The sequence below is a fragment of the Haemaphysalis longicornis genome, unplaced genomic scaffold (genome assembly GCF_048455015.1).
Source record: "Haemaphysalis longicornis isolate Haplotype H1 unplaced genomic scaffold, Haemaphysalis longicornis Haplotype H1 scaffold_8, whole genome shotgun sequence".
In the NCBI taxonomy this organism is placed as follows: domain Eukaryota; kingdom Metazoa; phylum Arthropoda; class Arachnida; order Ixodida; family Ixodidae; genus Haemaphysalis; species Haemaphysalis longicornis.
Genome location: NW_027526445.1, coordinates 3,537,790 through 3,564,317, shown reverse-complemented (window position 1 = coordinate 3,564,317; position 26,528 = coordinate 3,537,790). Strand labels below are relative to the sequence as shown.

The 26,528-nt window shown below is 49.6% G+C and overlaps 2 protein-coding genes across 2 annotated transcripts in view; both read left to right on the top strand.

Annotated features, from left to right (window-relative positions):
- Nucleotides 1-26,528, top strand: part of LOC144149832 (N-acetylated-alpha-linked acidic dipeptidase 2-like) — a 380,783-nt gene that overhangs the window by 192,897 nt on the left and 161,358 nt on the right. The window lies entirely within an intron of this gene.
- Nucleotides 1-26,528, top strand: part of LOC144149013 (uncharacterized) — a 134,021-nt gene that overhangs the window by 14,207 nt on the left and 93,286 nt on the right. The window contains exon 2 of the mRNA XM_077680544.1: nt 13,772-13,938. Within this exon, the coding sequence (XP_077536670.1) occupies nt 13,772-13,938 (167 nt within the window). The remainder of the gene's footprint in view (nt 1-13,771; nt 13,939-26,528) is intronic.

Sequence of the window (26,528 nt, the reverse complement as noted above, 5' to 3'; positions counted from 1 at the left end):
GTTGCGATGATGTTCGGAGGTTTACTATAGATGTTGAAGGTGAAAGTTGGGGTTTGGGAGCTGCAGACAGAAAAGAAGCAGATAGTAGTCGTGTATAAGGGTGTCAACGAGGCTTTCCCGCTCTGCCAAGATGTTTGCTATACGAGGATGGCTGTCTCGTGTTGGTATGTTGATAAATGTAAAAGCCCAACACTTGAAGTCTCCGCCAGAGTCTCGTGTGTTGTTAAACTGGGTGTGTTTGTTTTGGGCCTCGAGAAGGCATTCTAAAGGGTTCGCTTTCTTTCCGAACTATAACAATTCCACTGCCAACCCAAACACCCTTTACCTCGGGTTATCATCAGTTATGTCGAAGGTAGGAGCAGGGGGCATAAATTTGCGCAGTTATTGCACGCAACTGCCAGAACACGTGGTGTTTTAGGGATTCCATAGGAACAAATACTGTAGCTTGCTTCTGCAAGAGGTTTTTATAAGTGCAGCGTGCTCTAATGAACCTGCTCGAGACGCGTTTGCCTCTTTTCCAAGGGGGTCACATCTGCAGCGTGCGTTAGAGCTTTTCGCTTTGGAGGGGGTTCTGCATTGGTCTGGTGGTTGCTTTATTGGGCTAGGGTTGGTCGTAAGGAGACATTTTTAGCTTTTATCGCCATGAGCTCGTCATGCTTCACCGTAATTTGATGCAGTACTGCACGGGGATTTGGGAAGTGGGTACTGTTGTAGAGGTGTTGAGCGACCACAGAGCAGGCCCTTGAGTCGCTCACCTGTGAGATTTTGGTTGGCTGGCAGGACCGCCCTAGGTGCTTCCCAGCCTTGTTTGAGGTAGAGATGTCGTCGCGTAACTTTTCCATGAGTGGTTCATGCTGCGCATGAGAGTTTATCTGAATCGGCCAATAGTTGTTGAATCGGCCAAGAACGCTGTCGATGTGGGTTCCCAGGGATATTGGTGTGTCGAGGGTGGCTCGAGGAGGCTTGATCTGTATGGTGTTGATTTTTCGTGTTTGCCGTTGTGACATCTGTGCGTACGTTGATTTCGGTCTTGAACGGAAACGTTCAGGATAGTCCGGAGAGCCAATTTGGTGTGCTTTGGAAGCACATACTTGTCTCACGGGCGTCAGGTTTACGGCATATATTGCACCGGAGTGCGGGAGGAGTTCCCAGCGGACAGACACATGCCGCCTGTCTCCTGTGCTCCACCACAGGGCATGCCTTCACTTTTTGGCTCAGTGGCTTCCAGCCGTGGGTCGTCTTTCTTTACCTGACCCAGTACCGGAATCTGAGCCTATTGAACAATATCTGAAAAGGGAAGGTAGTGCCTGTGCGGCGTGTATGCGGTCATTTAATGTTGGGGCTGCAATGAATGCTCTCAAATCTGACCAGAGGTATCTTATACGTTGAATTCAAAGCAGATGCGTTAAGAGGTGTTTCGGGGGCGGAATGTTGTTGCCAAAGGGCAGTTCCAGTCAGCTAGCTAGAGGCTTCGGAGGCCTGCGTATCGCTCCTCTCGCTCCTCAAACGACGTACTGCCAAACATAGAATGGGTCTTATTGTGAAGTCGCAGGCTATCCATGTCCTTCATATTCAGGCATGCATTTTGTGTAAAGGTTGTGCCCGTGGTTAGGGCAGTCGCCTTAGCCATAATGAAACCTCATGAGGTCGTAGACTCCCCTTAACGTTCGTTGCGGGCTCTACAGTTACGGAAGTAGTTTGCGGGTGTGAGCTGTTCTTGTACGCGTGTGGCTAAGCATTAACCGCAGGAAGAAGACGAGCTGCCATTAGCCGGCTTTTTTTGGAGGGCTTGCTGGTGTTTTTGTATAAGTGTCAATTTTCTGGGGTAGTACGACTCCGGAAATAAATCGGAACCCTCAACTTAACTTGTTGCCGTCGACGCCGTGGCATAAAATAGGGGCCGCATTGAACTCGCGAAACAGCCTTGTGAAGGCAGATGATTCTCGCTTGCCCCAGTCACTGCAGCTGAGTCTGTGTGGGCGAGCTCGGGCATGGCGTCGAGCCTTGCGAGGAAGCCACCACGTAACTGCATGTAGCCCTAGATTTGTGGTTAGCGTGTCGGTGGCCGCTTGGAATTTTGCACATTCGAAAACTAAATAATAGGGGGTTGCCTGCTGGACATTTGGCGTACCGTTAATCCAGTCAGGGAGTTCTATCGGCTCCTGTATGTTTTGTTCTTTGGACGCTCCTGGTGAGCCGTTGGGGCAGGTTAGCAGAGCTGTTGCGAAGCACGCGTACACATTCGCCGGCGACCTACTGGAGATCCTCTGCATGGCGACAGCACACCTTACGGCAGTCTTGTTCCACAGGAAGCATAGCAGGCTTATTCCCTGGTTTCGAGCTTCGAAAACGTTATACAAGCTCAAGTCACAGCTTGAGTGCTAAAATAGTTGCCTTTCTGACCCCATGTTATCGGAGCGGATCTCGCTGTCACCTTCAAGAATAGGAATGAATTATGTGCACATAAATATCCGAGAAAAAAAGAAAGTGGATAAAAAACCGCCCGCCGGGTGGGATCCAAACCCACAACTTCAAGAATACGCGTCTCGTGCGATTACCACTACGTTGCCGGTGGGGCTAGCAGTAGCGTAGTGGTGGCGTAGAAGGGCAGCGGTGGCTAGCGGTAGAGCATCCACCTCGCGTGCAGAAAGACCATGGTTCGAATTCCGGTGCCGCAGAATTCATACCATATTAAAAAAATCCACATCTTGATGGAATTGCAAAAGGAGGCTTGGATTGCACCCTGAACCCTGCGACCACTGCTGGCAACGCACTCCCTCACCAGATCAGGATTGGCCACCCTTATGTAGTAATGTCGACAACCTCTCATGAATATATAATTAACCCATGGCCTCCAGTCTCAAGTGGCTGCGAAGCAACTGACCACGGCGGCGGTGGGAGGTCTGACGCAGCAGAGGGTGCTAAGAATCCCTAGATCCGGAAAGGCCCCATTGGGTTGCAAACCTGGCAACGTTTAACACGAGAACTATATGTAATGAGGTGAGTATGGAGGGGCAGTTCGAGGAATTAGACGGCATTAAATAATATGTAATAATGCTTAGTGAGGTTAGGAGGACAGATGAAGCCAGTTTCAGTGTTAAACATTGACACGTCCTATGTTACTGTGGTTTAGTGCATAAAAGAGAACAGGGATTGGGATTCCTAGTCAAAAAAGCATTGCGGGCAACATAGACGAACACTATAGCATTATTGAAAGGGTAGCCTTTCTTGTAATAAATCTTAAGAAGAGGCACAAACTCAAGTTGGTACAGGGCTAAGCCCGTGCATCCAGCCATGATCACAAGGTAGTCGGACGATTCCATGAAGATGTGGAATCAGCAATGGCCAAAATAAAAACACAGTATATTGTAGTTATGGGAGACTTCATTGCTAAAGTAGGCAAGAAGCAGGCTGGAGACACGCGGGGGGAACTATTGTCTGGGTTGCAGAAATAACTGAGGGGACTCAGTAGTCGAGTTCGATGAGCGGAATAATGTACGCATCATGAATATCTTCTGCTGCCAATGGGAGAAGCGGAAGTGGACGGCAGGAGCCCTAATGAGGAGCATCAAATGAAATTCAGTTCATACTATGCGGTAATCCTGGCGTCGTACAGGATGTCGAAGTTTTCGGAAGGGTGAGGTCTACTGACCATCGCATGGTAAGCTTTCGAATTAGGCTATATTTATGCTACCGATTTTTATCTCTGACTCAGGAAGCAGAGTTTACGACACAAGAACCCAGCGACCATCTTACACGCATTATCACGGAGTGTGCAGTAGAGGTCGGATGCATGGTCGCTAGACATGATACTAGTAAAACGGCTTAGGAGACGAAAACTTTAATTAGGAAAGGGCAGATATGGAAATCACCACCACGTCTGACAGAATGGAACTAGCAGACCTGTGGAAATTCATGAATGAGCGCAGGACCGCTGACATACGGAAGGTATTATGGAGAGGATCAAGCAAGCTGTAAAGAAGGGAGACAGCCTGGAAGCAGTGAAGTGGTGTCGAGGCATGGTGAAAAATGATGTATGCACTTACCTACAAGCAAAGCAATGTAATCACAAAAAAGGATAAAATAGGTATAGTAGCCGAGGTGTTCTACAGAGATCTTTACAGTAGTGACGACATCCGGGATAATACCGAATGAGAAAGTAGTTCAGAGAAGACAGACATCCCACCAGTAACGACAGAAGAAGTAAGGAAGGCTTTGAAAGAAACACAAGGTGGAAAGCACGCGGGAACGATCAGATAACAGCAGACCTCTTGAAGGAGGGCGGTCCAATTGTTCTAGAAAAACTGGCAGGCAAACCTGTATCACCAATTTCTAGTGAGCGCGAAAGTACCGGAATCTTGGAAGAACGCATATACCATTATAATGCGGAAGAAAGCTGACATGAAGGACTTGAGAAATTGCTGGTGGATCTATGAGGTCTACAAGGTGCTTGACAAGGTAATCGCTGACAGAATTTCTGCCGCCTTAGGCTTCAGTCAGCCTAATGAACAGCCAGGGTTTGGTAAAGGCTATTCAACAATGGACCATATTCACATGATCAATAAAGGTATCTAGAAATGCGCGAAGTATACTCAACCCCCATGTGTAGCCTCAATAGATTATGAGAAAGCATTCGACTCGGTCTAAACCTCATCAGTCATTGAGGCGTTGCGGTATCAGTCTGTAGACAAGCGTTACGTGAGAAAACTAGAGGATATCTACAATGCGTCCAGGGGCGGTATTCTCGTAACTGCCCCTTTTGAAAACGTCCCTTTTGCGTCCCTTTCATCGTGACGTACTTCCGGTTAAGCAGTGAGCATTGCAAGTAGGATTGCCGCGCTTGCGTTACGTCACTTCCGGTTGTTTGCTTTTAGCCAATCAGGGCTCGCCAAAAGGGACACTTTTGTAAGAGACGCAAAAGGGACAAAACACGAGAATACCGCCCCAGAGCTACCATGGTCTTCCATAAGCAGAGCAGTAAAATATCGGTAAGGACGGGCGTCAGACAACGTGACACAATCTCTCCAATGTTATTCAGAGCATGTTTACAAGAAATATTCAGAAAATTGGATTGGGAACATGTGGGCGTAAGGGTCAAGGGAGAACACCTCACTAACCACAGATTTTCTGATGACGTTGCCTTGCTAAGCAACTGCGGGGACGATTTGCGAAGCATGCGTACCTCACTGGAAAAGCAGACTGGAACCGTGGGCCTAATAATTAATATGCCAAAAAGTAAAATAACACACAATAACATCGGGTAGAGCATAGCGGTTTGAGATAGTTGTCGAGGCAGTTGAAGTGGTAAGCAAATATATCTCATTAGGCCAAGTAGTGTCCCCGGCTTCCGGAAATGAGGCAGAGACGATAGCTGCGTCTGGGGCGCTAGGAAACCGGTGTCTATCGGATTGCGGTATTATGAAATTAGCGATTCTCGTTATTTTCTTTGAGTTCGTAGCGCGGGCGTTGGCTGACTTCGGCTAATCTTAAGAAATACGAATGGAGTGTCGAGCGGGCAAATGACCGTTAACAGGTGTTGGAAGTGCCGTCGCGGCGGACAGGTTTGAGTGGCGAGGCACGCGCTGGAGATTGGCTGCGCCTAGTTATGACGTAGGGTCTGACGTGTCAGTGTTCTCGTATTGAGAGAGACGGATAGGGTCAGTGGCATCAGTGTCCGATCTTCCAATGAGATGGGCACACACACAAATCCAAGTCACAGCTGGTAAATGTTGCCAATCAATCTGGCCACTTTCTTACAGCGAAGCTGTGAAGAAAATCTTTGGAATTTCATGTCCGCAGTTAAATATAGGAAGAAAATGCAGAGCGCTCTGGAGCGCGTGCCTCACGGCGACCATCCAGCCAATTAAATTAAACAAGAAAATTCGTAGCGCTTGTCTGTGGGTGTCTTGAGGTGACCGTCAGTGTCATGGTGCAGCTATGTGAAGCAAAGGATACCCTCTTAGGGAGATTAGTCAAGATTGGCTAAAGAACTCGAGTGTTTGCTGGAATTGTGTCAACAGTTGCACGGAACGAGAAAGACACGCCATAGCGCACACCCTTCCAAGGTGATGTCCAATGATTATCACTTCCCAAAATTATGAAGGAATGTCGCACTTATAGCAACAATGATGGAGTAAAAATTGTTCTGGCAGCGAAGAAGAAGCAGATCAGCTGCAATAGAGGACTTAGCCGCCATGATGGTCGGGAAGGTTACGTACAGCTTTGGTACCTTGAAGTCATAGTGTGAACTTACATCTTTTTGTCGCTTGAAGGATATAACATGCGTTACGAATATTTATTTACGGATATCTATTTATGACAAGGAAAGTGTATTTCTACATACTTATTTCTGATGTTCGGCAGATGCCCGTGATGTATATATTTTCCCCTTCCTTTCTTTTTTTTTCTTCGTGCATGCCTGTTATATATATGTGTTTGTGCTTTTCGAAGTAAACTCAGTTTTTAGTAGCGCCTGTTACGTTTGCCACTGTCCTCGTACTGTTTGCGCTAAGCCTCCAATTCAATATTTCCAACTCATGGGAGGCTTCGGAATGAAGAAATATTTTCTGCGATTACCCCGGCTTTCGAAAAACATACACACAAAATTCATTAGCTTACCATCTGTATGCGTGTGCTGAGACCCGACTTTGCTTGCACGCGAGGACAAGACGGGGAAGGTCACCCCTCACCAGAACAAATGAACGCGCAAGGTGAGGCAAGGTCCTCGCATGAGCGGAATTACGCCACCATACTGAAGCCAATGGACACTGTAGTAGCGAATATCTGTAGATCCTTTCGGTCGCTGTCGTTCAATAAACACCACTACTCGTTCGAGTGCAAAGGAAAACAACAGGATTTCTTTATACAGAAGTACAGAAGGTTACAGCGTTCTGTCTTACATGCTTTCAACGAACCAACTGGCCCCCGCTCCCCGCCGCCGCGGTCCCTTCTTTCGAGGGAGAGAGGGCCACGTTCCCTGGTGAAACAAGAACCATATGTGGCGCGCGCGCGGACCCCGCCGGTGGTCCCAGTTGACCGCCCCCGGCGGCGGCGGCGCGCGCTTTGCTTCGTCCATTCTCCCGCTTCTGCGGGGTTTCATTAGTCTTCGCGTTCTGCGACTGAATCCGTCGCAACACACTCCCCACCGAATGGGCTCAAGCACATTCCATCTCTAGCGGGTAAATGAGCTGTATTGGGCGCGTTAACATGACGCCGCGTGGCACTCTTACTGTGCACGAGCGCACTTTACCATCCCGTCCCTCAAAAACCTTTTCGATCCTTCCAAGCTTCCATAGCAAGCGCGGTGCCGGTTCCTTAATGAGCACCAGCTGGCCCACTCTGGGAGGTGGCGACTCCTTCCTGTCGGTAGCATAGGCGGATTTTAGCTCTCGCATGTACTCGGCTCCCCATGCCACCCAGAATTGGTTCAACAGGCGTTTTCGGCGCCTCCAGAGCACGCGGAGTGCATCGGGCGTCGAAGCAGGCTGCTGCGCGACTTCCGTCGGCAGTGTAGTTAGCCGCCTCCCAGTGAGAAAGCTGGCCGGTGTGAGGGGGGTGCCCTGTCCCACGTCACTGTATACATACGTGAGGGGACGGGAATTTATCACCGCCTCCACTTCTGTCAAAATGGTGGCCACTTCGTGCCAGCCCAAAACTTTCCTCCCGATCACTTTCTTCAGTGCCCCTTTCACTGAGCGCACCAGCCTTTCGTAAAAGCCTCCCCACCATGGTGCCCGCTCGACAATGAATTTCCACTCTATCCCTGCGCTAGAAAAGTGGTCGATCACGTCTGGATGTCGCAACACGTTCCACAGTTCGAGCAGTTCTTTGGTGGCGCGCTTGAATGTCAAAGCATTGTAAGAGTACACGACGCGACACAGCACTCTCCGGGACACAAATCTGCAGAAAGCTAACAAAAACTAGCAGTTGTCATGTCATGTACCAGTTCTAAATGCACAGCTCGCGTAACCGCACAGGTGAATAGCACTATATAGGCCTTACGCGTGACACCATTGTCTCTCACATAAAGTGGGCCCGCAAAGTCAGTGCCGATCACTTCGAACGGATCTGCTCTGGTTGTCCGATCATTCGGCAGAGGTCCCGTTGGCGCGCACCCCGGTGTAGCACTGAAACGCTGACACGTCACACATGCACGCACCACCTTCTTCACGAGTTCTCTGCCTCGCAGAATCCAGTATTTCTCACGAAGCTGGACGACGGTGTCTCTCACTCCTGCGTGCAGAACCTGTCGGTGGGCGTCGATCGCCAGCAGCGTTGAATATCTGTGCTGTTTGGGCAAGACGACGGGGCTCCGCTCGTCGTAAGTCATGTTTGCCGAGTGAAAGCGGCTCTTGATCCGAAGCACTCCTTCGTCGTCGATGAAGGTGATGAAGTCTCGGAGGGGAGAATCACGTGGAGACTTGGTTCCTTCGGTCACATATTTGAGGTCAGCCGAGAACGCCGACTGCTGCGCCTTTCTCAGCCAGTGTGTTCGCGCTGCTTGGATCTCCGTCGCGGTCAAGGGTCCCGATCTTTTTTCCGTGGACTTCAGGTTGTAGAGGAAGCGGAAAATCCAAGCGGTCGTTCGGTTGACCTTGGACGCCGAGCTGAATCTGGAAATGTCGAGCAGTTCCGCAGATGGCTCCGTGGCAATCTCTAACACATCAGCCCGTTGTTGCCGCTCCTCAAGGTGGTCTTGTGGGAGCTCAGTGCGTTTTTCTTTCGGCCAATCCGTCGCCGGCAATGACAACCATTCCGGCCTTCTCCACCAAAGATCCGATGAAACCAATTTCGATGCCCTCAAACCTCGTGTCATCGAGTCGGCAGGATTGTCCTTCCCAGGGCAGTGATGCCATGTCGCGTCCAGTGAATGGCTTTGGATTTCTTGCACGCGGTTTCGGACGAACAATTTCCATCTGCTCGGGTCTCCCGTTATCCAATGCAAGGTAATCGAGGAATCGGTCCAAAAGTGAACCTCGTTCACTTCGATCTCGAGGCACGTTTTGACGTACTTTTACAGCCTCGCGGCTATCAAGCCGGCCATCAGCTCAAGCCCGGGCAAGGTGACCTCTTTCAGTGGCGCCACTCGGCCTTTTGCCAGAAGCAGTGTCGTCGTTGTGGCTCCAGTGTCGTCGATAGTTAAGAGGTAGGCCACCATGCTGGCATCTGCGTAAATGTGCAGCGCTCGATGGGTCACGTTTCCCAAAAGCTCCGTGGCGTAATACCTCGGCACGCTGATTTCCTTCAGGTTCGCAAGATCATCGCACCAAGCGATCCATTCCTTCAGTAGCTGCTCTGGCAGCACGTCATCCCATCGAAGGTTGCGTTTCCAGATCTCCTGAAAGAGGATTTTGGTCCTCACGACAAATGGTGACAGGAGTCCGAGAGGGTCGTATAATCTCGCTGTCGTCTGGAGAACGAAACGTTTTGTGTCTCCTCCGCGCTGTGCGAACTCGACCACTTGGTCCGGAGAAAAGGTCAGGCAGTCCTGCTTGGGTTTCCAAGTCATTCTCAGCACTTTCAGCACGTTCGCTACTTGGCCCAAGTTTCTTTCAACGCCGCCGTTCTCTTCAAACATTCCTGTTAGAGCTGCACTATTTGAGCCCCACTTGTGGAGTCTCATGCCTGCCAGCATGAATATTTCGTTCGCTTGGGCATACAGTCGCTTCGCCTCTGCCTCGCTGGCCGCCCCAGTCAACAAATCGTCAACGTACACCGATTTCCTTAGCGTCCGTGCAGGGCCTGGGTAGGCGCTCTCCATAGCTTGGAAATGGTGCTGAAGGGTAGCGGCCAGCAAGAACGGACTTGCAGTCGTTCCAAAAGTCACTCTCGTCATTCGCCAAGTCTCGATTTCCGGAATTGGTTCATTTGGTCGCGGATGGTCTTTGTACCAGAGGAATCGGAGCGCGTCACGATCCTCTTCCTTCACTCCGATTTGCAAGAAGGCCTTTTCCACATCCGCGACCAAAGCTATGGGATGTGTCCGGAAGTTCAGGAGCAAGGCGACCAGATCCGGATTGAGGTTCGGGCCGCTTTCCAAGCTGTCGCTCAGAGATTTTGAGTTTGCACAGTGGGATGAAGCGTCAAATACAATCCTGAGCTTTGTGCTGCTGCTGTTTTCTCGTACTACAGCCTGGTGGGGCATGTAATACAGCACCTTCGCTGCTCCTTCATCGCTACCTTCGTCATCAACCCTTTCTGCTATTCCACTGTTCTGATAGAACCGAACTGCCTGATCGTACTCTTCGAGGAGACCTTCGTTTTTTGACAGTTTCTTCCTCACGTTCTCCATTCTGTTTAACGCCACCTGCTTGTTGGCGGCGAGCCTCACGTCAGCCTTCCAAGGCAGGGCAACTTCGTATCTGCCAGTCGACTGAGTGATGCTGGCTTCAAAGTTTCGCCTAACATGCTCCCCCGGAGGGTCGTCATCCAAGGCGTCGGTGACTCCCACACTTTCGAGTTCCCAAAAGCTCCTTAGAAGCGAGGAAGACTCGAGACCTGGCGCCGTTGCCTTCAGCACGATCGCTTGGGAACAATTCATTCTGCTTGTGCGTGACCCCGTTCGTCCCTGGACTGCCCATCCGAATACGGATTCCACCGCAGTCAAACTTTCCGTCAGTCGGTGGATCCGTCCGGTCATCGCAGTCCAGTAATGGTCGGATCCTAGCAGCAAGTCAACGTCTCGATCGCTCTGTCCACTCAAATCGTCCCCAACTGAGAGGCCAATCTCATCTAACTTGATCAGAATGCTTTCATCAGGGCTGGGAAGGTCGTGCTCACAGATCTTGGGCGTTTCTAGCGCGTCGATCTCAATTTTTTTGTCGTTCAGTCGGCTTCTCAAGGTTACCAGAACCCTCCGAAAGGTGCGTTCTTTGCTTTCACCTCCGAACACGCCAACCGCCAGAATCTCCGTTCCGAGGAGTTTGCAGTTGAGTTCTCGTGACAGCTTTTCCGTTATGAAGGTGCGTTGGCTGCCGCAGTCAAACATTAGCCTGGCCAACTTCATCTGCCTGCCACTCTCAGCCCATGCTGTTACGGTTTGCAATAGAACGGCTGGTCTCACGCTGCCCTTTTCTGTAGTCTGGAGACTGACGGGCTCGTTCGGATTCTTCTCTTTTTTCGCGTCGTCCGATCGGTCAGAGATCCGTTTAGGCGGAGTGTAATCCGGGTCACACATGCTGGTAGCGTGCCGGCCGGGACACTTGCCGCAACTCAGTACGCACGTGCACATTCTCGCTGTATGATGCGGCATTGTGCACCTAAAACACCTCCTGCCTTGCTGCAACATGCGTTTCTTCTCTGTCATAGGAATTTCTTCGGTGCAGTCTTTTGTGGCATGCCGTTTTGAGTTGCACAGAAAGCATTCCATCCCTTTAACTGTGCCGTGCAGCGCGGCAGCTGATGGTTGTCGTGACTTCACAAACTGCTGTGGCTTCTTGTCACGTTCATGCGTAGGGAAGCGAGATGGAGGCTTACCAGTTCCGCCAGGTCGCTCGGTGATAGACTTTTCCAGGGTCTCTACCTCGATGCGGAGAAAGTTCAAAAGGTCGCTCAGCATGCCGAGGTGCACAGGCTTCTTTGAAGTCTCGGAGCTGGTATCGCTGCTCGATGTTCCCGCAGAGCTGGCCTCTTCCGCATTCCTCGATGTCACCTTTCTGTTGTAATCCAGGCTCAGGTCAGATGGAAGTGCGCGAAGTAGGCCGAGATACAGCATGGCGCAGTACGACTCCTCTCCCACACCCAACGCCTTCAGGCCTCGGAGGTGAGCTTGGACGTTGTCGTACATACGGCGCAGTGCTCGGACGCTCCGTGGTGACGAGACCGGTGATAGGTTCATTAGGCTGTCGATGTGGTCTTGGATGAGCGCCGCCTGGTTTCCAAACCTCTGCTGCAGGATGTCGATGGCGTCATCGTAGCACACCCATGTTGGCTGCAGACCCGCAATTGCCGCTGCTCCGTCTCCGATCAGTGCGGCCCTCAGGTAATTGAACTTTTCCGACGGCGCCAAGTCCGGATTTTTGTGAATGGTGGTTTCGAACTGCTCCCAAAAAGGCTGCCAATTCCTTCGGTTTCCGTTGAATTTTAGAAGCTCCAATTTTGGGAGTTTGATTTTTGCCGCCGTTGCTGTCCTTGTTCTTGTTGCGTTGCTGTCTTGTTCGGAGTTGCCACCACCTGAGTTATTGTTGCAACTTCGTTTGACCCTGCCTTTCAGTCTCGCCAGGCAGGTTACGATCTTGTCGCTGTACTCGACGGCATGAGTGAACTCGTCTTCTGCGTCTTCATCGGTCAGTAAAGGCTCAATTGCCGCGTTCACTTCCTTCAGTTGAGCCTCCACAAGCAGAAGACGTTCTATCAGCACTTCAAGTTCTTCGGCACTGGGTGCAGGGAGCGGTAGCAGCTTTTCTGCCTCGCCAACGAGTCGACTTACTTGAGCCCGCAGAGTCTTTCGTTTCTTCTTCTGTATCTCCATTCCGATCGTCGTCCACGTTCAACGGAGCAGTCGATCCCTGTTGCTCGCCGATGCACTCACAGTTCGGTCATCTTTCAAGATCCCGGGTTTCGGCACCAAACTTTTGTAGTAGCGAATATCTGTAGATCCTTTCGGTCGCTGTCGTTCAATAAACACCACTACTCGTTCGAGTGCAAAGGAAAACAACAGGATTTCTTTATACAGATGTACAGAAGGTTACAGCGTTCTGTCTTACATGCTTTCAACGAACCAACTGGCCCCCCGCTCCCCGCCGCCGCGGTCCCTTCTTTCGAGGGAGAGAGGGCCACGTTCCCTGGTGAAACAAGAACCATATGTGGCGCGCGCGCGGACCCCGCCGGTGGTCCCAGTTGACCGCCCCCGGCGGCGGCGGCGCGCGCTTTGCTTCGTCCATTCTCCCACTTCTGCGGGGTTTCTTTCGTCTTCGCGTTCTGCGACTGAATCCGTCGCAACAGACACATGCCGAGCCGGCTCCCGGTACACACATGTATGCTGAATCTCTATTGACTTTAGCGCTGTGATTTCTAGAACACTATTTAGTCTATCTCACAGATTGGTTCATGCCAAGTACCGTATGTACTCGCCTAATGATCACACTTTTTTTCCAAAAAATTTGATGCAAATTTACGGGTATGTTCGCTACACGGGGTAAATTTCTCGTGAAAAACTTTTGAGAACAGAAACTGCAAGCAAGTTGAGTGTCAGAATTTTTACGATAGGTCTCATGAGCATAACAAAAATAATAAAAACATAATAAAACTCAGCACACCGCCACCAGCCACTTTGCAAAATGACGCAAAATGCAGGGTTTTCGTGAATTACGGAATGCGCCGGAACGAGTTTGCTGCGAGGTGACAAAGGGGCAACCAATAAGTTGCTGCCGCTGTCACAGTGCTGGTCATAAAAACAGACATGGGGGCCGACGCAGCAAGCAGAGCGCATTTTTTCGTTGTCTTGTGAGTACATTATGTGCATTTAGTGAGACTTTCTTACTCATCAGTATTGAATGCATGCTTGCCGATGCACTAATATCAGCAAATCTGCGGCAATAACGTAGCCATGTCTGTTTTGAAAGGGAAGAAGAAAACAGAGGTGAGCAGGATCATCGTCAGCTAGAGTCTGCACACATATGACATACTGCAGCGACAAGTTTGGGGTGTGCTCATTGCGCGGGAATTACAAAAAACCGTAGTTTGACGACAAACTTCAGGTGGGCGATCATTATGCGTGTAAATATGGCAACTTGCTCGATTAAGCGCTTAAAAACTGTTAACTTGCATGCAGGCTCCTCCGCCCGTTAGCCGACCGGTCTGGTTCCGCCTCGCCGCCGCCGTCATTGGAGCCCTGGTGATGGCACTCTTCACGGTCATCGGAGCAGCATTCGTCCGGGCGCAGGCTAGTGCTGCCTTCCTCAACGCGACTGGCACTCCAGACGACGACACAACTCCGAGGTAACTGTATGGGCCCACACATTTCTTCCACTAAACACTTGTTCGTCTGCTCCAGGGTTTTCTTGTAAGCATAGTGATCTACGTTGTTCCTTACCTTCTCTTACATCGGAAAGAAAAAAAATCAAATGAAACGCTCCGCTCATAAGAGCGTACAAGCAGGCCATCGACCGTCCGCTTAACATTTCCACTGAGCGGTTTGAGGCTCTCGGACAGACTAAAAGTTTAGAGAGGCTCACTAAGGACCGAAGAACTCGACAGCATGAGCGTTTAGCTAACAGCCAAACGGGGCACCACATTTTAGAAACTTTTGGCATTAACCACCTTTGCAGCACGACGCGGCGAGTAGCTATGCCCAGAAGGTTCCGACATAGCATCCGCATTCCTTCATGTCCAGTAACCCGCCTCGGTGGCTCAGTGGCTAAGGTGTTGCGCTCCTGAGAATGAAGTCGCGGGTTCCGTTCCCGGCCCCAGCGGCTGGTTTTATGATGGAAGCGAAAAGCAAAACCGCCCGTGTGTGCGAGATTTCAGCGCAGGTTACAGATCCCCAGGTGGTCAAAATTAATCCGGAGCCCCCCACTACGGCACGCCTCATCGCCTGCGTTGCGGCGGCGCTTTAAACCCTACAATTATTCAATATACCCTTAATTGATTGTGAGAAAGCATTTGCCTCACATGTAAACCTCCGCAGTCATTCAGGCATTTCGGAATGAGTATATACAGGAGCATTACGTAAGAGTACTAGAGAATACATGCAATGGGTCCGCATCTACCATCGTGCTCTACAAGTATAGCACTACAGTATCTATAAGGAAAGGCGTCAGACAAGGAGACCCAATCTCTCCATTTTTATTCACAGCGTGTTTACAAGAGGTATTCAGAACATTCTAGTGGAAACAGGTGGGCGTAAGTTTTGAGAGAGAATACCTTAGTAACCTGAGATTTACTGACGACGTTACCATGCTAAGTAACTCTGGGGACGAATTGCAAAGCATGACTACTGCACTTGACAAGGAAAGTAAGATCGTGGGTCTGAAAATAATAAGCAGAAAACTAAAGTAATGCTCAGTAACCTCAGGAGAGCACCGTGGTTTCAGATGGCTGGTGAGCCAGTAGAAGTCGTAGGCATATATATCCACTTAGGCCAAGTAGTGACCCCGGGTGCCAACCATGAGCCAAAGGTAATTAGGACGATAAGAATGAAGTGGAGTGCATTCGGCAGGTATTCTCAGATAATGAATGGCAGTCAGCCATTGTCCCTGCAGAAGAAAGTGTATGACAGCTGCATCTTACCGGTACTGACCTACGAGCAGAAATCTGGAAGCTGACTAAAAAACTTCAACAGAAAATGAGGAGAACTCAGCGAGCAATGGAATGGAAGGTGATAGGGGTGACATTAAATGACAAGAAGAGAGCGGAGTCAGTCAGGGAGCAAAAGCGGTTTGAGGACATATTAGTATAAATTGAGAAGAAGAAATGGACGTGGGCAGGGCATGTAATGGAAAGGAACAATAGCCGTTGATCATTAAAGGTAACAGTGTGTATCCCTGGAGAAGGCAGGGTGGCACGGAAGGGGTAGCATAAAGTTAGATGGGCGGAAGAAACCAAGAAGTTTTCAGGGATAAATTGGCCGCATTTAGCACGGGAAGGGTAATTGGATATCTGTGAGAGATGTCTTTTCCTTGCAGTGGTGTAAATAGGTTGATGATATAGATCACGACATTCAGCTTACCCGGGCTCGCTTCCCATTGGAACATGCATCCGTAATTGAGTTAAACGACTTCTGCAGACAACCTCACATCAGAGCCCGCTCGTTGACAGCTATGGACCGAGCACACATGCTAAGACAATGTTCGCGCACAGCAACGTTAGGTCACAATGTTACTAACAGTGAGCAGTGGGACACCGTAGTGCGCAACTACAACCTCGAGGATCACCTCCTGGCCATCCAAGTGGCATATGATGCTTCAAAAGCCCAGGGGCTTCTGGGCGAAGCCTAGAAATTCCAGGTGCCATAAAAAAAGTTTCATTCTCTTCTCTGAAAACTAGTGGTTAATTGAGGGGTTTTATGAAAAGTATCAAACGCTGTTTTAAGCAACTCCTACCTGTCATCAATGTTTGCGTTGATTGATTGGTTGATTGATTGATTGACTGATCGATTGATTTATTCAGTGTTTGATTGATTTACTAATTGATTGATTGTTGATGTGCTCGGCATACTTGAGGTTCCAAACGATTGAAATCCTCGTATCGCGTCGAAGTTAAGTTACCAGATAAAAACAATGTGCGCCAATCAAGGTTTCGGCTCCTGAACGCTTTGTGCAGTTTTCAAACTTATAAATTATGCGCAACCACTAAAAACTACCCAACTCACCCCGTAATGAGAAAAGTAGTGCGACAAGAGCTTGTCACCAAACAGCGTAATAGAAACCAAAGCTCCAATCCTCAAATCTACCCTTAAGTAAACCCAATACCATCTCCAATAAAAACAAACCGACACCCGATCAAACCCAACACATCCCCTGACACAACACCAACCGAACCCCAAGCAATCACCTTGTTGGGCATGCTGCGAATTTAAAAGAAGCTCAAGAATCACCCTCATCACATAAAGAGTAACAATACCATAAACAGATTCAGTTGCGCTGGCGAATCTGCTATCTGCTATCAAGGTCAGGGTAACTTTCAAATCCGCTGATCATCTCCCAGCATTCATCGTGGCCTATAAACAGCATCGTCCGAGCCAACTGCGCTGCGGTAGCAGGGACATGAGTCTGTAGCGCGCGTAGTTGAAGTTACGCTCCCATATACCGGCGTGCAGAGCTGCCTAGCATGGAGGAAAGAAAAGTTTAGGAGGGAGCGTCACGTGACTATCGTGAAGCCTATTCATAAAAAATAAAAAGGAAAGACTGATGGGAGATGCCCTGCCTCACGTGATAGGCAAGCGGTAGTTCTTTGCGCCTCACGCGGCCGCCCGCCTGCCCGCGCTATGCCAGCTATGCTGCGTCGTTCAGTTTGGTTGCCGGGCCGTCCGGGTATTCGGGTTTCGGCGACGAGTCCCCGTCCGGGCGTTGCGCGCAGCGCTGCCTGCAACCCTAAACACGCAGCGGGCTGATCGTGCAGGCAAAGTATTCGGACGGGAGAGACAGAAAACATCTTTATTTACTGAGCTCTGCAGGGATCCGTCGAAGTGCGCCGCAGTCGAAGTGTCGTGTTCCGCCGCAGTGCAAAAGCGGAGATGTCAGAGTACGACATCCGTGCCTCGCATTTTATTTCACAAACACACCTCACTTCCTTGATTCTGGTAATTTGATATTTTCACCTCCCAGGCGTAATTTAGCGTTCGTTACCCATATACCTATCGCACGGATTGAGCAGTACTCGGACAACCAGCCCGCGTTTTGCCTGCGACGCGAGGCGGAAAATGATTTGTTCTTCCCGCGCCCGCAGCCAACGTCAGTGGTTCTGCACCTTTTCTTTTCTAATGCACTGAACACACAAAACACAAGTTAGCCTGAATGGGAGTTTCTTGGCTGGAATACGTCGTTTAAACTCCTCACGACAGGCGACCTGCTCCCACGTGTGGTAGTATGATGGTGGAAAAACTGCCAGTTTACACCGGGGGCCACAAGCCGTCGTAAATAAGCGCATTTACCACGGTTGTACCTCTTCGCAAAACGCAGTATCTGGCTGTGATTACTGCGTTTGTCCTAATGGGAGTATTAAAAACTCCCACGCCACCTCCATTTCCTTCTCCTCCTCCTTCACCCCTTCCTCCTCTACGCGTCCTTACAAAATGGCTGCCAGTTGGTGTCGTGTGTCGTGTGAGCTCCAGCGTCCCCGAAAATTTATTGCCAGTGTGAACTTGCGGCCGGACGAACGGATGTGAAGTGCTTCCCAACAACCAAAGCTCGTTGCGAACATTGTGGAACCAGCCTGGACTGACGTGCGACGGACTGCAACGTCGCCTCCGTGTCACCGACCTTCGAGCCGACGCGAGGCCTAAATGCAGTGATCGCTGAGAGTGGCTCGTTAAAAACAACGCGGTTGTGCCTCTGCGAGGTGGTTGAAGGTAAGATTTTCACGTTTTTTATTGTACGCAACATTTTGGGAGACTTGTGCCCCTTCTAGCGTCAAATAAACTCAACGTGTTTCCCGCGCCACTGCACGGGCGATTCTCTGCCACTGGAGGTGAGCGTTGTGCGTGAAAGACGGCACCATGCCCGGAACGTCATTGGGGAGGCCGAACGGTGTGAAAGCAATGCGTATTTGCGCGGGTCTCGAGCAGAACACTCACTGGTTCACACCCGCAAGCAGAATGAAAACTGTCCGAACTCTAGATGGCTGTTAGGTGTTTTTGTTAGGCTGTGTCTGTGGCTTACTGGCAAGCGAGGGTGAAGTTGGCCGGTCAAACGTCGCAGGGCCGCCGCTTTTCTTGAGAAGTAGGTGTGGTGCCAGCCGCGCCTGCTACGAGGAGGGTGACTGCCGCGTGCCGCCGGCGATTAATTGCTTTCACTGGAAAGGGAGAAGGTCGGGGCCCCGTGGGAGCTCTCCGTACGCTAGGCGCGTGTAACTATAACCAGCAAACGCCATTCGAGGGAGCATTCTGTAGAGTCGACAGACGACTGCTTTTTATTTTTTTATTTTTTTGAAGGGGAGCATGCGCAGGCGTCACACCGACCAAAATTTTTCCTTAACTTTCGGTGAGGGGAGAGGCGCAGTGCGGGGGGTAAAACCTGAAGCTCGTTCCCAGAACACTACACGCAAGGAAAAGAGGGAAAGTAAGCATTTTGAGAAGTTGGTCGCCACAAGGGTCGCGCACCTTTTTGAACAGCAGACTTCGTTTTGACGAACTAGTGCACAGGTGTCTCGGACAGAAGTTCAATTTTGCGTAGCTTTAAACGAACATTCAGACATTACGGAAAGTTGGACACAAGAGTGACAAGTTCAGCGTCATTACAGTGCCGTTTTTTTTTTTTTTTCAGGTCAGATGCCCAATATGCTGATGTATTTGTTACCGCAGATTTAAAGCGTTTTGCTATCCCTCTAATGAATGTGCTGCTGTGGCTTCCAGAAGAACGTGCCAGGGGGTGCGGCAACGTCAGCGTTTGGGAGGCAGGTGCAAGCAAACAGCGCACCGACGACATGCTGACCTCATTGTTTGCAAATGGCTTAAATTTTTTTCGTTGAGGAGTGTTGTAGTAGATAAAGTTCTTACCAAGATACCTTGTGTTCTCGATGTTGGTGGTTCGTTGATTCAGTGTTTTTATTGTCTTATTAACGTGTTCACACGTATATCGTCTTCATGTAATTTTTATGCAATAAATTGACTGTGCAGAAAACAAACTTTTCACGTTTCGCCATTCAACGTTTGAAGCGGAAAAAGACTAGAAATTACGTGATCCCCAACGAAAAATAAAAATGCGGCCTGTGCCCTTATTAAGAACTCCCAAATGCAGTAATAAATTCCACTGCAGCGCATATATATGAAGCGCACAAAAACACACACAAAAAAAACCTCGAATGCAGGTCAACACTGCTCCCAATGCGCTCCCTGAAAACTCCCAGTTGGAGGAAACAATACACTCCCAATGGTACCCCTGGAAACTCCCATTGTAGTGGCAGTAAAATGAAACTCCCATATGCTACTGAAAAAACTGCCGAAATAATGGGAGTAAGGCGAAACTCCCATTGGAAGGAGTGTTGAAAACTCCGAATTGGTACTGAGTTATGACACAAGCCATTTACTCCCATTCCGGCTTATTTGTGTTCTGTGTGAAGGAGACAGCAACGCAAAACAGACATCGTCACGACAATTGTGGCATGCGCAACGTGCCACCATGCCGGAGCACCGATAAGGCGAATGTATGCAAATGCGCACGCGAGCGAAACCAAAGCTTCTCGCACAACCTCTCAGCTGATGGGACACTCGTTACAGCGCTATGATGTAAAGGAAAGGTGGCGCGATAACTCCCAGCAAAATTGGAAACGCAATCGTCAAAGCACACCTGGCAAACACCACGCACCCGTAGGCCGCTCCGTGCTTGTGAATGTTTACAGCGGCGCGTCCGAGCAAAGCCGGTCGGGGTTCCAGCGGTAAGCGTCAAATTCGGCTCGCAGCTCGTGAAAGTGCTCCGTGAGCATGGGAACTACGTATCGTGTCGCTTTGAACAGCGACAGTACTTCCACGATACGAGGGATAAGAGGGTGGGAGCGCAACGCTGGCGAAAAATCGCGTACTGCGCCTTCGGCAACGCCACTCGCCTCCTCCTGCACCGGAGGAGGCGAGTCACTAAGCCGGTGGAGGGTGGAGTCAGCCGGAGCCACTAAGTGGTACCGCGGGCCTGAGAGTGGTGCATCTTCCATAATGCATTGCGCGGGTTTAGCCCGAGGAGAGGAGAATGCGGCGTCAGAGGAGGTTGGCTTGCCAAAGCTGTGCCGCCGGACGTCATGCTCCCTCCTAACATTTTCTTCCTCCATGCTGCCTAGCAATGCTGGCGTCCATCGCAACGACGCTGTTCAAGGATAACTTCCCAACCTTTGCACACGAATATCATGCCCGTCAGGCGCAATTGGATAAACATCCGCTTTACAGCGTTGGGGACCACAGTTCGTTTACAACCACCGGAAGCGTTTTCTTCTTTGCGAGCTTTGCCACGCGGAGCACCATCATCTCGAACTTCCAAAAACGAGTCAGTCATTATAGTCTCGCATAAAAATCTGATGTCGTCACACACATTTGTGGCAATAATTTTAATCTTTGGGGCTTGTTTATGTCCTTCAATTTCGGTCACGAAATGTTTGCTTGGTTTTTGAGGCGAGTTTGTTAAACTGGCTCTGTGAAGTTTATATTTAGGTTGTTGATAAATCACGTCATCTAGTCATCAGTCTGCTCTTTGGATCCGCGGACGCATCTTTATTTTAAGATCCTCTTGTTCCCTCCTGCGGAATAAATCCCAAGAACGATTTGCAATTTTTTGTGCACGTTGGCAGGAAATGTCATGCACCTGACATTGCATACTTGCACAGCTCAGGTCTTTGCGACAGATCAAGGCAGCAGATGAGAAGTTTCAGCTGTATCCGTCAGCAACAACGAAGTTACGACCACTGGATCAGCAATCCTAATTTTAACAAGCGTTGCAGATTGTCTTACATTGTTGAAACAGCGCCAGTTATAGAAAATTTATTTTCCAGGCAGAACGTGTGTTTATGTGCACAAAAACGTAATTCATTCAGAGCACAGTCCTCTGCGCATACCAGCGATCATAAATAGATATGTATGAAGCGTTTAAAGGGACACTGAATATATTTGTAAACATTGCGGGATTACTGGCGCAAATTGTAGTTCATAGTCAATAGACGAGGTTTCGACCATTCTGAGCTCATTTACGAGAATTTATTTAGTAAAGAATCAATTCGAAAATGCTGTCCTACTCTCGGCATCCTCACCCATTTTCAGTGGCGTTTTCGTGTAACTTCAGGAGGAGATGACTTGGCTTGGCCATTGACTGAGCTACTGCACGGCTCGCCGACCATCCGGCAGAGTCAGTCCGCCCCACGTTTCGACCGCCGGCGCCCACGGGTCCTAGCAATTCGTTCGCTCAGTTTAAACGAATTCACGACACATTTGTGAATGGAAGAATGGGCCTTTCGTTACTTTGTTAGTTTGTACACTCTATGTAGATCCATGTCAAGGTCGCTCCACACAAGCGCTGCACAATAGCACATGCGACGCTTCGCTGACTGGTACGCCTGTAGGAAAATCTAGGGCAATTTGAAGGCGGGAGAAGAGTCACCGAAGTCAATATACGTACTAAGGAAATAAAATCAACTAATACTCTTACCGTACCGCGTTAAACTAGGGAGCACGAAGCACTTTTTGCGCTGGCAGAACGAGCACAGCGGTCAGCAACACCACCACACATCTGCGAGCGCTTTTCCGCCTAAGACATGCAATTGCTAGACGTCAGATATTGTAGAAATTTGGCGGACGCTTACTGCACGAGCGCTATACAAGAAATAGTCACCTAAGCGGCTTGAAATGCTTGATATACTAGTTTGAACTGGTTATACATTATATACCTTATATCTGCAACAATTCAAGCCGTGGCTTGTGGCCGAGTGGTCTAGAGCGCTAGGAATTTTATTTTGCGAGTTACAGGTTCGAACCCGTAGGGTACACTGTTTTTTTTTTTTTTGTAAGGTGGCGTTTCTTTTTTGGCCGATGTTTTCTACACTGAGTTCACCATTTTTTGGGCCGTACCGTAAACTGCTCCGCAATCTAGTTCACGTAACACGCGTTAGCGAGTTCTCGTTGGCGTACTGTTGCCACAAGCAGGGGCTGCTTGCGGGCACTGGGCACATGACGGAATCAACAGACCCTTGGCCTGGTGTGAACGCGCTTTTTGCAACACAGTCTTGAGTGTGACAAACTCCAAATATAGGGAAAATGCGCCCGCATCTGAGCATCTGTGGTGACGCGGAGGGCGTTTATCCACTGGGTAGCCCTCGGCTAGTGATTGCTACGATTCCTAGCCGTCCTGGCAGGCTTATCTTAGGCATTTTACAGCCGACAACATGGCAGAAGGGCAGTACGACGATTACTGAGATATCGAGAATGCCAATCCAACGATGTCGTCGGATGTCAAGCATGTTGTTTTACAGTACCGAAATCGAAACTTGTTTGAATGCTAACCTTGGATATCGTCCGATCAAGGTGCATCTCCTCCTGACATAACAGCCTTTAGTTGGTGCGGCCGCCACAAAGCGCGCATGTAGTTTTTCTTCTTTCGCGCTTTATAAAAGAATTACTGACTTATCAACCAGATAAACGATGAAAAGTGTTCATTTGAGCCAGTCTACGCAGCGCAAGCAAAACCGAGAGCTTGACAAATGCACTTCAGTGTCCCTTTAACGTATCGGTCCCTGTGGTTCGCAGACACATAACCTGTTCAACATAACCAAGATTTCAAAAGTGACGCACGCGCGCATATACTACCTGAATTGTGTGTGTGTGTGTGTGTGTGCGTGCGTGCGTGCGTGCGTGCGTGCGTGTGTGTGTGTGCGTGCGTGCGTGCGTGCGTGTGTGCGGGCCAGTGTGGCCAGCTTTACGCAGGGTATCGCTACCAACCTTTGCAGGTAAAATTTGCCCGAGATTTGCGTGCAACCATACCTGCTGCTTTCACGTTTCGAAGATTTTGAAGTAGCGCGATGGTACGACAAGGTGAGCCTCGATTACGCCAGAGTAGATTTCGTGGTTTTAATAAATATACAAGGAAAGTACGCGAGAAACAATTGAAGCACACGAAATTTAAAGGCGGGGTACTAAATACTAAGCCGGCTATCGGCCACGGTGTCCCAACAACATATATAGTTCTTTTCCAACACGTGCTTTAAATCGGGTATGATGTAGCTTGGCGTTTATGTACAGGGGGGATTAAAATAAATGCGAACAACGGAGCACACAGCCTCCACCGCATGCCGCACCGTCTGGTTCCACTGTCAGTGCAGTGAACTGCGCGCATGCGTTGTTCTTTCAGAGCGTTTGAGAGTGTGGTCTACTATAGGGGAAATGCTAATAAAGAAGCGACACCGGTCATTTATTTTTAAGCGTCTTGATATGCTCTGTCGCCACTGAGCATCCTGTTATCTACTCATTTGGGAGCCAAGCGCGCAGCAGGCTGAATGCAGCTAGCATGGTGTCCTTCAACGATCATCCTGCTCAGTGGCGACGCAGCGTGAAAAGCCGCCTCAAAATAAACGACCGGCGTCGCCTCTCGATCAATCATTTCCCAATAATGTAGGCCACACTCTCAAACGCTCTCGAAGGAGTGCGCATGCGCACAGTTTACTGACTTCGCAGCCAGACGGTGCAGTATCCGTCGGAGGCTGTACGCTTCATGGTTCGCATTTCTTTTAATCCCCCCTGTGCATTGTACCATGTGCGCTAATGGCTGCTTACATGGTGGTGTGCTAACCTGGGCTATATGTGATTTTCTTGTTTTTTTCTTGTTTTTTTTTTCTATTCTTAATTTTTGATCGTTGTTAACCTGAATACCGAGCGAAAAAGGGTCTAGGTTTGTCTTAATAAACTAAGCTAGAAGTCAACGCTCGTTTCGTTGTTTTTCCGCGTCCTTATTTCTATTCGCGCTGTAGCTAGTTTTTAAAATGTACTACCAAGTCGCCCTAGACTGCACTTCGTTAAGATTTATTTCCTGGCTATACGCTTTGCTTGAGCCTTTAACCAAGCTTCGCCTTTCTAATGGGTTTACGTTACGCTAGGCACTGTCATTTTATCCACGGGGGAAGCGAAGCAGGTGTTTTCTACTTTCTGGCCTTTGGAAATGGGGCAGTGCGGCATAGCTCCTCTGTCTGTGGCTTAAAACGTGACTCTTAGCGTGTCATACAGCCACACTGCACTTCTAAAGTCACGATTTACTCAAGGATGCACGCACGCGGCAAAACAGCGGCACGAAAATGTTAGCACGAAAATGTTAGTTAGCAGGCGTAAACAAATGTCACGTGACGTGCTTCGAGTAATGGCCGCGGTCCGCGGCACATAACAATGAGAAAAAAAGAGTACTGAGACTCTGAATCCTGATAGTTATGTAAAAAATTCCCACCACCCCGCGAGGGGAACCCTGTGTAGATGCGACGCATCGTGAGGTTCACTTGGTGTTTCCATTGGATTGATTCTGAAATTTCGTGAAACGTGTCGGGAACGCGTATGATTATTTTATTTTATGATTACTATTATGTTTTATTGGCCAATCTTGGTCAATCTCTCTAAGTGGTATGCTTGGGGCTTCGCTGTCGCAATGACCTTTACTCCATCATTGTTGCTGTAAGTGGGAGCTTCTGTTCTTCTATTGCAAGTGTTAATCATTGGCCCATCATGCGTGGTATCAGTAGCATCCAGACGTAGTTTGAATGAGTCGAGGATATAAGGCGCGTTCATAGCATTTGATTCTGTCTCGGTTTTGTGCCACAGTGGGAGGAGCACCGTGTACCTCGCGTTCCGCCCACAGGGTCATGGGTTCGAAGCCGGGCGTCGCTAACTATTATTTTTTTTATAGTGTATGGAGAGGGGTGTGGACGGACAACGCCGTATGGAGGGACAAAGCGAGTGAATGAGATGCTGTCGCATCTAAAAGGATACATGCCCGTTCTGACAGATAGGGAAGTGGCTTTTATACGGAAGGATCCGTTCGCCCACAAAATAGTAGAAGTGTTGAGCACCGCGAGGAAAGCTCGCGGCTGTCAGCCAAGGCTCAATCAGGGCGGCAGACAGCGAGTCTGTCTACTTGGGCAGTACCGTATATATACGGTTACCCCCGCACACCTGAAACGTTGTTTTCCGGTGTTACCATTTTCAAGTACCGCGAATATGTTCTTACCCTATTATAAATATTACCTTTCACGACAGCTCGCATTCTTGGTAACCTTTTCCTACATCCGTCGTTTTGGTCAGCCACCCATTCTCAAGAACGGCTTGACGACAGCCGTGGGTGGCTCGACCGGTGTCGTGCAGAAGGCCGCCACCATGAGATGCGCCTAGGCGAAACAAGCTGAGGAGGTCGCCACCATTCTGGCCACCTCGGACTGCGACTATCACAATGTGCTGTGTGACTAGTGAGAGGCAGTACACAAGTACGCCACAGGCAGGGTAACAAATTGAGTGGCCAGCATTCTGCAGACGGCTGAGGAAAACTGTTGAAAAGTCAGAATCAACGCGGCACACACGGCGCACGATCTTAACGCACGCCCGCGGGCAACGTGTCCGACCGAAACGACAACCTCGAAGAGAGGGCACACGCTGAGGATTGAGCACTCACGGACACCACCCCGGCAGACCGCCCCACATGGTTCAGCACCGAAGACCGTATTACCGAGCATTGCGAAATAACGGAGCCTTTCCTCTTGGCTTGCAGAACCCTCCCGCCCCGTCCCCAGGTTTGAGTACAGAACAAGCCGTTTCATTTAAACAGCTCCAGACCGGCTCGGTACCCAGTCCGTAAGTGATTGATCGCATGTACCCCGAGACGCCCCGACTGACCAGTTGAAATTTTCCCGAGGAGAAACAGCAAACTACACAATCATTATGTGGGATTTTCGCAAGCACCCAGAAGAAGCCAAGTCAGGAAGGCTCCCACCGCGACTGGAAGCAGCCGCACGGAGCGAAAACGCGGAAGGTCAGCTCTGAGCAGTACATCAGGTCATCCACGAGCTAGTCCGGGAGAGACCCGGCGAGGCGGCAACGGCGCGCGGGGACCCAGCAGCGCGGTAGCCGCCCGAAGGCGACGTAGCCTCATCGGTGCTCGCGAGCGCTCAGTGCAGGCACAAATGCAGGTTCTTCAGTTGAAAAAATCCCAAAGCACTAAATAGCAGTTGACGTATAGTGCTGCACGAACATCTCTGGTTCATTGTACTCTTTATTTCGTGGCTGACTCAAACCTCAGAATTATTCCACGGGAGGTTGAAATATGATTGACAACAGCCGCTGTTTGATAAGTAGGAACCAGTAGCAACTTCTGCAACGGAAATTCCTGGCCCTGATTGCTGTTCCTTTAACGTTTACAGGTTTTTCTTTCCTG